Source organism: Cnephaeus nilssonii (genome assembly GCF_951640355.1).
Source record: "Cnephaeus nilssonii genome assembly, chromosome: 7".
Classification (NCBI taxonomy): Eukaryota; Metazoa; Chordata; class Mammalia; order Chiroptera; family Vespertilionidae; genus Cnephaeus; species Cnephaeus nilssonii.
This window is the reverse complement of record NC_137078.1, coordinates 53870566-53885312: the sequence shown is the minus strand read 5'-3', so window position 1 is coordinate 53885312 and position 14747 is coordinate 53870566. Positions and strand designations below refer to the sequence as shown.

The 14747-nt window shown below is 35.9% G+C and overlaps 1 protein-coding gene across 1 annotated transcript in view; it reads left to right on the top strand.

Annotated features, from left to right (window-relative positions):
• The window catches only part of LRRC7 (leucine rich repeat containing 7), a gene marked incomplete at its 3' end in the record, with an annotated part of 1171300 nt that overhangs the window by 1104806 nt on the left and 51747 nt on the right, over positions 1-14747 (top strand). Inside the window, exon 32 of the mRNA XM_079777586.1 lies at positions 2026-2145. Within this exon, the coding sequence (XP_079633712.1) occupies positions 2026-2145 (120 nt within the window). The remainder of the gene's footprint in view (positions 1-2025; positions 2146-14747) is intronic.

The window sequence follows — 14747 nt, the reverse complement described above, 5'->3', positions numbered from 1 at the left end:
TAATAGAGAGAAATTGGTATGCTTGCTGATCCTAATTTTAAAGAGAAAAAGATTAATTTCTAAACTAATGAAGAGCCTATATCATCATAATATTAGAAATTTAACTGAAGAGTTTTAGCCCTCCCCCACCCTTTTTTTTTTACGCCAGAAAGAATTTTGCAATTATCAGTTGTTCTCTGTGATTAGAAGTCATATCTGGCCAGTTGAACCAAGTTTAATGGAGGAAAAATAGATGGCGTGATATGGAGGAAAGAAAAAGATACCTGTGTTGAGCTCTCAAAAAAATCTGTGTTGCACAGACCTATCCAGATGAACACTTTATTATCCCACTTCACTGGCACAGAAACCTAGCCAGAATAAAACATGGGCCCGTACTACCTAACCTGAATAATTACATTTTAACTGCTTAATTTTAATAATTTGAGTTGTCGTATTTTAATATCTAGAAAAATTGTTTGGGGGCATATGCCCAAATAATAATCCAGAAAGGTAAAAACTAGAAAATTAATGCTTAAAGACAAACAGATGGACCCTGAATAGTTATCTGGTTATTTTTAAGTAATATAAACTTTAAAAGTGTTAATGTTCGGTTTCCAAAGAAACACAAATTCATTTCTAGCTAACCCAGGAGCAATGCCTTTTCTCTTTTTTCACTCTTTCAGATAGGCTCATGAGAAAGAAATTCGCATGGCCAAAGAATAAGAAGAAAACTGAGTTATCTTCTTACTTTTCACTATGTCCATTAGGCCTCAGGAAAGCTTCATCTAGTTTCATAACAAATCTGATTTTCAAGTAACTCCAAGCAATGCTTTTAAAAAAGGCATGCAGTCAGAATACAAACAGAGTGGTTATGTAATTGTTTTCTGAAGGAGAACAACTGGGATTATTCCACGTAATCAGAGGAAGCCTAGCAAGCAGCCCATTTCTGCCATGTTATAAAGAGAATGCTCTAGTTCTCCCTTTCTGGGTTTGGAAGACAATACTTCACACAGAGTAGAGCTGCACATACATGCTGTAACTCAGCTTTATTTGTCTGTAGTGATCCTTCAAAACATCCACATAAAGTGGAATAGGGAACACTAAACATAGTATCTCACCCATAAGAATTCCTCAGGACCTTCCTGTGGATCCTGTAGGTTCCGGGAGGAAAAAGACTTTGTGAAAAGTTAATCTGATTTCAGAAGAAAAATATCCCACTATTATATCCCTCTGTGGTGTGTGATTCCTTCCTATTATTCAGGTCAGACTATGGAGGACCCCCCCCCAAATATCTAATATTATAATAATAAAGACAGGGAAATTATTATTTGTTAAAAATAATAAGCAGTAAATCAGCAAAAAATTAAATATATATAAAGAGTTTAAACTTTAATGCATGTGACCTATATAAGTAAATTTCTAATTAAAAGTCATTATTTATTTATACTGTGATTCTAATAATACAATATTTTATGTTGTTTTAATTTCCCCCTCATAGCTATCTGTAGATAATGTCATATAACCATGAATCTTACATACACTATGCTAGTGTTACCACTCTTTTGGATTAGTGCAAGGTATATGTTCCCAGAATCAGTACAGCCTTATAAAATTTGTGTTAGGCTATGATTTCGAATATTGGGAGTTACATACTGTGTTTGTATGGTTTCAATTTATATTCTAGATGGTAGTAGCATACTCAAAAAATAAGCAAGTTTTAAATGTTGTGGTTTTTATCAGTTGGTTAATTTTATTTTTATTATTTTTATTCAGATACTGTAAATAATCTAAACTTTTCTATAAATTTCAGTATGTAAATCTAAGATTGTTACTTTAGTTGAATTTCTCACTGCTTCCAGAAAGCTGTCAATTTAGAATTTTTTACTGAGTAAAAGATGTATAGTAATACTTCCAGTTCAGGATATATGGGGTTTTTGTGCAGTTAAACAAAATTAATTTTACCATAATCATTAGGGACTCTCTTCAGAAAACTATGATTAAACTTCTATTACATCACTAAAGAATGCCATACCATTTTTGCAATAGACCCCGTCCCAGCAAAGCAACATTTTAGACAATGGACAAGAAGATGTATCTCCTAGTGGCCAATGGAATCCTTATCCTCTTGGGAGGCGGGATGTACCTCCGGACACCATTACTAAAAAGGTAACCAATTTTAAGTTGATGACACAAACCTTGAGCCTTGCACATCCATTGTAATATGTAATCCATATCTTATAGCTTAACATCATTTCTAACTTTGTGACAAATTTAGGCTAAATATTATTTTACTATAAGTATTATAATTGCACTGAAAAAGATGGTTAATTATAAGTGCAATGAAAAGGATGAAAAATGAACATTGCCAAATGTTCAGAGCTGGTAATAAATTTTTCAAACATTCTGCTGCCTCTCTGCAGATACTAGCACCTCTTACTAGTGCCTGACACTCATCTTTGACATGCAAGTACAGGAAGGTGTGTAACATATACTTCTTTTTTTCTTGGCTTCAGCATTATGATGTAGCCAATTTGTATGAAATGAAATATTTTTAAACATTTAGACATTTTTTATTTTTATTTTTAATATATGTTTATTGATTTCAGAGAGGAAGGGGGAGAGAGAGAGAGAGAGAGAGAGAGAGAGAGAGAGAGAGAGAAACATCAATGAGAGAGAATCATTGATTGGGTGCCTCCTGCACACCCCCTACTAGGGATCAAGCCCACAACCCAGGTATGTGCCCTGACTGGGCATTGAACCGTGACCTCTTGGTTCATAGGTCGATGCTCAACCATTGAGCCACGCTGGCTGGGCATGAAATGAAATTTGACTACAAAGAGACTGATTCGCATTTCTAAAGGTCATTCATTCATCCAATCATTCATTTAATAAACACTTAGTGAGTCAAGTAACACTGTTTGGAACAGTTACTATTTTATGCTGAGGAACAAAAATGAATATGATATGGTGTCTTACCTCCAGGACCTTTTAGTCTAGTGAGATAGGCTGAGTGATATGTAGGTAATCATAAGACTACAAGTTAAGTTGCCATAAAGAGCATTAAAAAAAAACTGAGAGAAGATAATTGTGAGATATATGCGGGACAGGGGATTAGTATTCCAGAATATATGTTTTTAAACTCCTACAAATCAATAAGAAAATACATAACAATAGAATATTTTAAACATATAAAATGCAAGGGAAATCAGAAGAGTAAATAAATATTTTAAAAACTGAATCATTTAATCAAAGAAATGCAAAAAAAGATGCTATTTTACACTGGCTAGATTTGGAAAAATTAAGTATGAAAAATGAAGCTGTTTGCAAGTATAAGAGCAATGGAAACTTTTATACTGCTTGTGGAAATAAAAGTCACAACAGTTTGATAACAAATTACCTTATAAATGCATAGACCCTACATTCCAATAATTCTCTTCCTGAGATATTATTATAGAAAAATTCCTGAATATGTCATTCATATACTTTAAATATTTAGAATAGTTGAACATTAAAAAAACATAATATCTACCACCAGGGAAGTATATACACAAATTCTGCTAACCACACAAAGGAATATTTTACAGCCATGGAAATTACTTAACTTTAATTATGATAATGTATATAAGGTTCTAAAATATAATTAGTGTGAAAAAAATTAGTTTCAGAAGATGTCACACATCAAAAATACCACATTTATAAATCTCAAAAATAAGCAAAATTAAAATATATTGTTTAGGCATAATTACATGAGTGAGAAAACTAATTTTATAAAGAAACAGTTAACAAAAAATTTAAGATTATTGTTATCTCTAAAGGGAAAACTGGGGGTAGGATGAGGGAGGAAACTGGTATTATTGGTACTGTTTTATTTCTTAAGTTGAACTGTGGTTCTTACACTCTAGTTTTTAAGTTCATGAGTGTTCATTTTATAACTGTGATTCATAACTTACATATGCACTACATAATCAAAAACTCTTTGTCACCTAGGTGATGATTTTCCCCTTGATGATGACTTCAGTACTTTTAATATATATAAAATATCATATTATTTACACCAAATAATTGTGAACACCCTGATTTTCAGGTGTTACACGTGTTATTAATCTGCCTATTGAGCAATATTCAGCAGTGCAGATAACTATAATATAGTGTGATCAGTGCTGTGAAGATGGGATACAGTGCTATGAGGGCATGCACCTGTTTAGTAAAGAAACTAAAGGAAATTGAGAATGAAGAGTGATGTAAAATAAAGCTGGAGGGATAAACAGAAGCCAAATCATGCTGAGCCTTACAGTGAAGGAAATGGGAAGGGAAACATTGAACTATTTTAGACAGGGCATTGACAAGATTAAATTTTTCTTTAATGAGCACTGATAGCTTTTCAGAGAATGAATTGGAGAGGAGACAACTAGAAGTAATTGTACCAGTTAAGAAATGTCTATTGTAATTCAGGGGAGATTATATGGAAGCAATAGGTGATGGAGAGAAATGCATAGAATCAATATATTCTTAAATGTTACACTGGACATGAGGCATAAGAGATAAAAGGCAGTTCCAAAATTGATTGATACTCAGGTTTCTAATTTGGGCAAGTGAGTGACGATATGCATTGAGATGGGAAATACAAAAAGAATAATAAGTGGAAGTGAAGAAGAGAGAGAGCATAAGTTTAATATGTTGATTTGATGTATTGTTGGGGCATCTGAGTGGAAAAGTTTAGTGGATGATTATATATATTTATCTGAAGTTCAGGAAAAAATATTTTTAATGTTTTTTATTGATTTGAGAGAGAGAGAGGAAGGGAGAGGGATAGAGAGATAGAAACATCGATGAGAGAGAAACATTGATTGGCTGCCTCCTGCACCACCACCCCCAACTGGGGATCGAACACTTGACCTCCTGGTTCATGGGTCGATGCTCAATCACTGAGCCATACCAGCTGGGTCAGGAGAGAAATCTTAGCTGGAGATTCAAACTTAGCAGTCATCAAATTGAGCCATGAGTGAGGTAGATGGATGACATAGAACTCCACAGAACACCAACATTTAAGAGACATTCCTAGGAAGAACAGAGAAGAAATTGTTTTTTCAGTGGGGTTCTTTCCTTTGCAAGGTATAGAAAACTCAAGGGAAACAGCCTTGAACATTAAGGAAATGCTTAGCTAATATAAGAAACAGTCAAAATGTAGGGAAAGGCTGAGATCTATAATAATAAAAGTGTAATATGCTAATTAGACTGGACATCCTTCCGGAGGAACCAGGGGCTGTGAAGGAAGCCCAGGTCCTAGGTGCCAGAGGGAAGCCAGTGACAGCAGCTGGGGGAAGGAAGGCCTACTCTTGCATGAATTTCGTGCATCAGGCCTCTAGTTTATATATAACATTAAATACTTAAGTTATTTCCCTCCTCGCTCTTCCATTCATACTGTTAGCTTTATCCTAAAATCAGTTCCCCTCATTACAGAGTAAATAGAGACAGAAATCTAGAAAACTCAAAAAAAGACTTACCTTTTGAAAGAAAAGATAGAATTATGGTGGACTCTGGAAGGGAATTTTTAAGACAGCAGACACCTGATTATATATAAAGGCTGAAGGGAAGAAGCTGTTGAAAATCTCAGACAAGCTAGGAGGAAAATTCCTCTTTATGAGAAAAGAGGAGAGGATGAACTGATGGCAAGAAATTAAAGGAGTACCTATCAGAGCCTAATGTAGATTGCCTGCTGGAAGGAGGGAACCATATGCACATACATAGCTGCAAAGGACTACTATAATTTTCCCATGCAAGGGAAAGCCTTATTCATGTATTACTCTAGATGCAACTAGGAGGTGTTTACATTATACATTCATACCTCCACTTTACATGAAATCTGTTTTCGGTGTCCATAATGTCATGTTTAATCATACCACCAATACAAATCATGATGGTCATTTTCTTGCTTCTCTGTGTGCTTTAAGAGCCACGTGCAATCCTATTTATTGATTAATGGGCTGGAATAATTATTTAATCTATTTGAAAACTTTATTAACCATTTATACTTCTTGCCAAATGTGAAATAATGTAATATGTCTTTAAATATGTATCATGTCTTCCATGTGTAAACTCATTTGTATATTCTTTCTACAATAATGATAAGCATTTTATGATTCAGCCCATATTATAGTTCTGAGATTTTAGAATCTATAAATACATATGTCTACCTATTACCTCACAGAATAGAGAGAATAAAGCATGTTTAAATATCCAAATTTAGTTTTTTATTATATCTTATATTGAATATATCAAATTAGTATTCAGTGAGAATTAACCTAAGGAAATGAAAATGGTATGGGATTATTTGCCTAGGCTGCAGGATTTACCAAAATAGGTGTGAAAATTATACTATTATTTATTCGGTTTATATTTTATTCTATAATAAATGTGTGTGTTTTTAAATCGTCGTTACTTTTGCAGTTGTCGTGAAGTGAGTAGTCATTAGGCTAGACAGGTTAAGAGTAGAAAATGAGAAATTGAGCTGCAAATGGAATGGAGAACCAAAAGAGACTAAGTGGTGAAGAAGTCTTGCCAGCACCCAGTTGAGTCTCTTTCTCAAAGTCTCTGCAGATTTTTTAATAGTTCGCTCTGTGCCCAGAGATACTGTTATGATGCTACTGCTGTGTAGAATTAGTACTATGACTCTACTGTGATCAGAACGACTGTAACATCACAGAGATTCCGTGGGAAATCCCTTTTAGAAAGGCTGTGGCTGAACTTGTGGCTCTCTGTTCTGGCCATCACAGCTCGTTGCTTGAACTAATATTGGTAATACTCATGGCTCTGACTAGTGGTACTCCAAGTACCACAGCAGAACAAATGTAGGTACTCTCCACACTGAAGATCCAGAGACTGAGATACATAAGATAATTGGATGAAAAGTATTTATCAGAAATACTTTTGTTCCTGTATCTGTCACAGGCCTATGTACCATAGTAGCTAATCTATGGCAAAATGTTGAGATTGTTACATGCTGACTTGTGGTGGGTTTTTTTTTTTAATGGTGTAATAGAAGGTGGTAGTTTTAAATTTTCTCTTGTTGTGTCAGTCTCCAAAATTTTAAATTCTGATTTCCATTAATTAAAAGAGTCTGGGGATCACTGCTAGAAGAACATGTCACAGCTCTGTAAATCTCCCCCTGACTTCAAGGCAGGACTATACTTGAGCACTTTAAGAATTGCTATTACAGCCTTGCAATGGCAGAGAACTACAGTGTTTCCGGGAGTATTTGTATTTTAGAGTCCTATCACCTCACTGCCTTCACTACTGCAGTCTATTGGATTATGCCATAGTCACCATGGTAAGAATTATTATGTACCATGTATTATTAAATTTACTCTCTGCCAGGCGTTGTGCTATATGGTTGCATTTCTTCTAATCCTCACAACCATCATATGAGGTAAGCAGTATTATTTTTATCCACTTTATTAAAGAAAATATTGAGTTTAGCCCTGCTGGCTGGGCTCAGTGGTTGAGCATCGACCTATGAACCAGGAGGTCACAGTTTGATTCCCGGTCAGGACACATGCCCAGGTTGCAGGCTCAGTCCCCAGTTTGGGGTGTGCGGGAGGCAGCCGATTGGTGATTCTCCTTCATCATTGATGTTTCTATCTCTCTCTCCCTCTCCTGTCCTCTCTGAAATCAATAAAAATACATTTTAAAAGAAAGAAGTAAAGAAAAGACTGAGTTTAGGTTTCCTCAGTTAGAGAATTAAGAGTTTAGGTGCCCTAGCCAGTTTGGCTCAGTGGATAGAGCATCACCCTGCAGAGTGAAGGGTCCCGGATTTGATTCCAGTCAAGGGCACATGCCGGGGTTGCGGACTTGATCCCCAGTAGGGGACTTGCAGGAGGCAGGCAATCAATGCTTCTCTCTCATCATTGATGTTTCTATCTCTCCCTCCCTCTCCCATCCTCTCTGAAATCAATAAAAATATTTTTTTTAAAAAAGAGTTTAGGTTAGGTTACTTGCCAAGCTTACAGAGGTGACTAAATATTTTAGATTATTCTCCTATATGTAACAGAAAAGAGAATGAAGGTCATAGTATAAAATGCAACTGAAAACAATTTTCATTTTAAAGTCAGACAGTAAATGATTTGTTAGAATCCTCCACAGGAATGACCAGGCTGTATTTCCCTAATTCTAAAATGACAAACTCTTTTAAAAGTATTGAGAGTCTTAAATAGGTTAAATATCTCTGAGGAGATTAAAAATTGAAGGATAATGTTGTCAGGATATGTTAAAATGTTGGAGCAGAAAACCATTGCAGCAAAAAGGCTAAAGTGACATATTCAAACAAATGAAACAAAATATTTTCCTTCTGGAAAGAGTAACTAAGAGACTTTAAAATCCTAGCCGTGTTAACACTGAATATTCTTTAATATGTAGAGAGTGGACTTCCCAAGGTCTCTTTCTGCATTATCTCTCTTTTTTTAATATATATTTTTTATTGTTAATAGTATTACAGATGTCTCCCATTTCCCCCTCTTGCCCACTTCTCTCACCCCCTATCCCGCCCCCCGCCCAGGTCTTTACCACCCTGTTGCCCATATTCACTGACCATGCACATAAGTATACTAGAGGCCCGGTACACGAATTCATGCACCAGTGGGGTCCCTCAGCCTGGCCTGTGGGATCGGGCTGAAACCAGCTCTCTGACATCCCCCGAGGGGTCCTGGATTGCAAGAGGGCACAGGCCAGGCCGAGGGACCCCATTAGTGCACGATCGGGGCCAGGAGGGATGAGGGAGGTTGGCCAGCCAGGGAGGGACCACAAGAGGGCTCCAGGGCGTATTCGGCCCATCTCACTCAGTCCCGATCAGCCGGACCACAGCAGCAAGCTAACCTACCAGTCAGAGCATCTGCCCTCTGGTGGTCAGTGCACATCATAGCAAGCAGTTGAGTGGCCTTAGCATATCATTAGCATATTATGCTTTGATTGGTTGAACGGACGACCGGATAACCGGACACTTAGCATATTAGGCTTTTATTATATAGGATAAGTTCTTTGGTTTATCTCTTCTCGTCCCCCCATTCTCACATCAAGTTATGTCAGTCTGTTCCATGCCTCCATGTTTTGGATCTTATTCTGTTGGTCAATTCATTTTGTTCATCAGCATTGTCTCTTTAACATGACTCTTCTCTCCCCAAGTGGCTTTTATTCTAGGTTAAGTGCCTAATGACCTGGCAGTTAGAATAATAAAGTTGGGCATCAAGGGTCAGCATCAGGAGGGATATAGTTGAGGAGAAAATATTAAACATACAGCTAATTTAGTCTTGGCTCACCAACTGGTCCCTTAGGTGAATTTGCCCATGATTTTCTCACATCTGCAGTGCCAGCTCACCATTAAGTGCTTCAAGATTGCCAGTTGCTCCTCATCTCTGATGTTTTTTTAGTCACTTTTATTTATTTTTTTATTCTTTCTTTCACAGGCTCCCAAAGAGCTTTTTCAGACCATATTAAGAATTTTTTTAAAATAGTGGTGATTGCAGGGGGAGCGGGTGGGTAATGGTGGAAGAGTGTATAGAGGGCATAAATGGTAATGGGAAAATAAAATAAAGAAATACATAAATAAATTTTTACGTTTCTAGGAAGGAATATTTATTTCTCATTTTAATTTTGGCATTCATCGTATTTCTTAATATAATGCATTTTACTTTCTTTTTGTACATATTTAGGAAGATAAGGCCTAAAATCTCTTTTGAAAATCTTAAGATGTGATGTGATGTGATGTGATGTGATGTTATGTTATGTTATGTTATGTTATGTTATGTTATGTTATGTTATGTTATGTTATTGATCCTATAACTAAGTCATCAATTCTGTTTTTAAAACAACTGAATCAAATTCCTTCTGGAATTGATTTTTCACTTGAAAATAAGTCAGTCTATCACAGAATTTCTCAGAGAGTAAGAATAAACTGATGCCATTTTTATTTTTTTAATATATTTTATTGATCTTTACAGAGAGGAAGGGAGAGGGAGAGTTAGAAACATTGATGAGAGAGAAACATTGAGCAGCTGCCTCCTGCACGCCCCCTACTGGGGATGTGCCCGCAACCAAGGTACATGTCCTTGACCGGAATTGAACCTGGGACCTTTCAGTCTGCAGGCCAACGCTCTATCCATTGAGCCAAACCGGTTAGGGCTAAACTGATGCCATTTTTAAATGAGAAGTGAATGCTTAAAGGTACTACGTTAAAAAATCAACCTATACAGTTAGTGATTTAAATAAAAACATTTTATTGTTATGCTATAAAATTTTATCTAAATTATAATCAAGTTTTAATCATAGGAAAGTAGTTTTCCCTAAACTTCTTGCCATTAAAAACAAGCCACTGTATCAGTACTGTCGGTGGAACTGAAATAAAAATAGCTACAATGCTTGGCTTTTGTAATTTAACTCAAACTGGGCAATTGTGCTGTTGGAATCCCTTACGCAAAGAGTGGAGAGAAGGGTGATGGTAGCTCTCTTTCATAAAAATAGAGGAAATTCTGGAATGGATATGAGAGGTGAAGTTTTAAATATTGAAGAACATCAGGATGGCAGAAAGTAGAGTAAATATTGAGGCTAAAATTGAGCAAGTCAAGATATGGAAGAAGCAGAAATGAAAATCAACTGGGTAAACTGTACATACAAAAGATAAGACAGGGTAGTGGAAATATTTCTTATTTCCATCAAAAACATCAAAGAGTATCTGTTATAATTTAAAGTAAAATTGAGTTAAAACATTATTCTGAAACTTTAGTGATTTCCAGTGCCACAAACTCTCCTTTTGTACAGAAGGAAATACGTCAGGTAGTTAACTTTTGCCTGAGGCTTTGCATTTTTTCCTCCCAAAGCAATATGCATTATTACCAAAGACCCCCCAGGAGGAAGGCCTTGCTTTCACCAGTCCGTAAGCCAGTGAGAACCATCCTCTCTATCACTGTGAGTGATGCGAAGCACAATCCGAGCTCCCTCTTTTCTGACTCTCTTCCCTCAGCCTCATTTTTCACCTCTGATAGGAGCACATTTGGCACTGGTTGGAGTGAATTTTCCTTCTGGCAGTCTGGGCCATCACTGAAACCCAGAAACAGATTGGGATCCTGTATATGGAGTTATTTGAACTCAAACATTTTTCTAAATATTAGGAAAAGAGATCTTTCTGTGTCAGTGGGCAGGGTGAGATGATTCTTGTTTCCCTCATCCTTTTCCTGTCATCCTCTCCCCAACCCCCACCACACACACACACACACACACACACACACACACACACACACACACGTCACTCAACACTTTGCACTGAGCAACAGAAAGGCTGCATTGATAACCCATGGTACTGGCATATTCCCCCGAGGATGCGGAGCTTCAGGAAGAAATAGTAGCCAAATGTATTCGCAGTCAGTGAGTTCTGACCAAAAACCAAGAAATGAGTTCGTGGAAGAGCAGATTGATGAAGTCATACAATTATAGATTTTTAAATTTAAAAATATATATATTATAGCATGATCTATTGCCCCCAGAGAGATATTTCTTACACAAATAACTGCAGAGTTTGTCTCTTGACCAAAAGCCACTTTTTTCAGGAGGCTCAAGTTTTAAAAGGGTGGAACAGTGGGAGAACCGTAAATGTGCTCAAAAAACAAAGAGCCCCTATCCCTTGCAGGACTTCGAAAATGACATTCTAGATCTACATCAATGCAACTCTGCTTTCCTTGGAAGTGTCCAGAAATTATTTATGTGAATTGTTAAGTACTCCTTAATTTTCCCATTAGGTTGAAAAGGGGAGTTTTAAGCAACAGTTCCAATCCCACCAGCTTCCTGGGAGGTGAAAACATACCACCGTCATTAATATCCCTGCAGGTTAGGAGTGTTTGGGAGTAGGAGAGGTAGGTGGGTGAAAATTATACCTTATGTGACCTATGTGTTGAGAATCAATTATTGATGCCATTGTTAAGCATCTCCCAAACACCAATAGGAGGCTCTTTGAAATTTCTAGTGCTTATATTTAGTGATTATATGAAGACATCCACTAATTTCCCCTTGCTAACAAATATACAACTCTGTCTCTACTAGAATAGCCTCAACATGGTCTTTATGGAATAAATTGCAGTCATTGTTTGTGGTTGTACAAGTTAAAATATGTGAAATCATCCAGAGAATTATTATAGGAATAATAAGCTAAGGGCTCAAATCTAGTCTTGAGAATTTCAGGTTACACCCATTTTATGTTACCAGTATCCGAAACTGTCATTCAGATTAATTAAAACATAGTTTATTGATTGATTATCATATTACCTTTGCCAATAAGTCAGTGCAGCCATACCTGTTGCTATTACTAAAGAAATAAGAATACATCCAATTAGATTCAATGCCTCCCATAATTGCAAATTGTTGATATAAGAGGGAGGAGGCTAAATATATATATATGTAAAGACTTGCTTGTTAAACAAAAAATTAATTGCCAAAGGAGAGTACATGGCCTGTACAAAGTCAAAAATTTTATGAAAATGGGACCCTTCAGAGTTAGTTACATGTTCTTAGTAATAGCTGAAGAAGGATTTGAAGAAATCAATGAGATAATTTCCTCTATTTAATGATCCATTTCAAATATTTATTTCATTAATCTGAATAGCTGGGATAATGCATTTTAAGCTGATTGTTTTAGTATTACTTAAGTCATAGGTGCTTTTAAACTTACTCTGTTTTATTATGTAACTAAATTTGTTCTCAAAAATAATGCAGGTAGGAAGTTGTGAAAATGCGAATGGAAAAATTCTTCTCTAACATAAAGCTAAAGTGACAACTGAATAAAATATTGTTTAGTTTTACAGTCACTTTTTAATTGAATTTTCTACTTAATACAACATTAATTCTTTTAGCTAACAGAGCACATCCCCTTATCTTCTAATACCAGGATAACAATACAGCTATCTCCAGTAGTGAAGGACTTCGCTGTCATAAAATCAGGAGATTGTTCTCATCCAGACTGGCTCGAAAGCATCTCCTTAATAAAAGTATAAACAGTGTCTATCAAATGGCTATTAAGTCAGAGGTAGCATAAAAACTTGTCATAGACTAAAGCAATAGAAAGAATGACAGGTTAAAACTACTTCCATCAATTCTTGTCAGAGGTGTTCCTTCAAACTATTCTACTTCAGTAAATTGAAATAATTCAATCACATTTATACTGTCTTCATTTTGGAAGAAATCTAAAAGGAGGGAAAAAAAGCAGAACTAGTCCAATGCAATAAAAATGTCCATGACTGAGTATATAATTTGAAGATCTAAACTACATGACAACTGGCAGATGATCAAGGATTGTTGCCAAATAGAGACTGTCAAAATGATAAGATTCCATTTCTTTCACTTGATTTTTACCACTTACTCTACTACCTATGGTTCTAAGAAATCTTATGGGTGAAAGAAATTATTGTAACACTTTTATTGTTATTGATAACAACTTTTATTTTAAGAATGCAAAAATCAGCATCATCACAAAACAAATTATAGGTTGAAAAGTATAGACTTCGCTCTAACCATTTTTGCTGTTATGGATACTCCTTTTTTTTCCTTTTAGTTAATAATTTCTAATTCTGTGGCTATGCTTTATAAGTTGGCATTTAACCATAGAAGAATGTGCTTATAGAGATACCATAAGCCAGAAATCACTGCCTGCACATATCAGCCAGCTGCCATCCTAAGGCATATATATGCTCTGAAGGGGAACGCCCTATTGGCTCACCTTTTCACCTGTCATTTGAGGCACTGGAGTATATCATCAATATGAGACTCTTAAAAATTTAAGATCAGTGAATATTTTGAATGTTCCCTCCCTCCCAAATACTGCACTGTACCAACAGAATGCAATGTCACCAAATTCCCACGGCAGGAGAAAGAACATCTTTCTACCCTTCCCTTCCAGATCTCAGAGCTCTCTCCCCTGTATTTGTTCAAGTCTGTCCTCTAGTGCCTAAATGGGAGAACAGAGACCTTTTGGCATCAAAATTTCCCTAACTAAATACAAATAAAATGAGAAGAAAAAAAACAAGCTTAATCATGTGGTCATCACAGTCATAAAACAATATCTACAGTACGTATTCGACACAGGAAAGATGCTTAACATACACACTCTCTTATCTTCACGACATCCCCATGGGACAAAAAGATAGGGGCAAGGAATTGAGGAACCAAGATTGATACCATAGCATAGTCTAACCAATATGTTATACCACTAATATAGTATACCCCACCCAACCCAAAAAAAATCAGAAAACTACTACCAAAAAAATCAGAAAAATTATAGCATAGACCTGTTGCAATAGTAATAACCCTCAATATCAGGAATTCATTTGGTATATATTTGGCTAGCACTTTTTGCCACAATTTGGTATTGTTTCTTCTGTTTCACCATTCAAAAGAGAGAGAGAGAGAAAACCTTGACACCAGTCATATACTTAAAAAGAATTTTTAAGTCCTCTTCAACATGCTCTTTGTGACCTACACAAATCAAATATTTTAGATATTCCTAAATGGGCTTGTTTTACATGCCTTCGTTTTCTTTCAAATATTTACAGGTTCTTTATTTACCTTTATGAATCTCAAAAGGAATAAAATCAGGAGCCTGCCTATAGATCCTTCTATCATATTGAATTTAGTTCCTTTTGTTAATTTGGTCCCTCAATAATTTAGCTCATCAAACCTCCTGATTATATCTGTAAGATTCCTACTGCCAACAAAAAAACAAAACAAAACAAAATTTC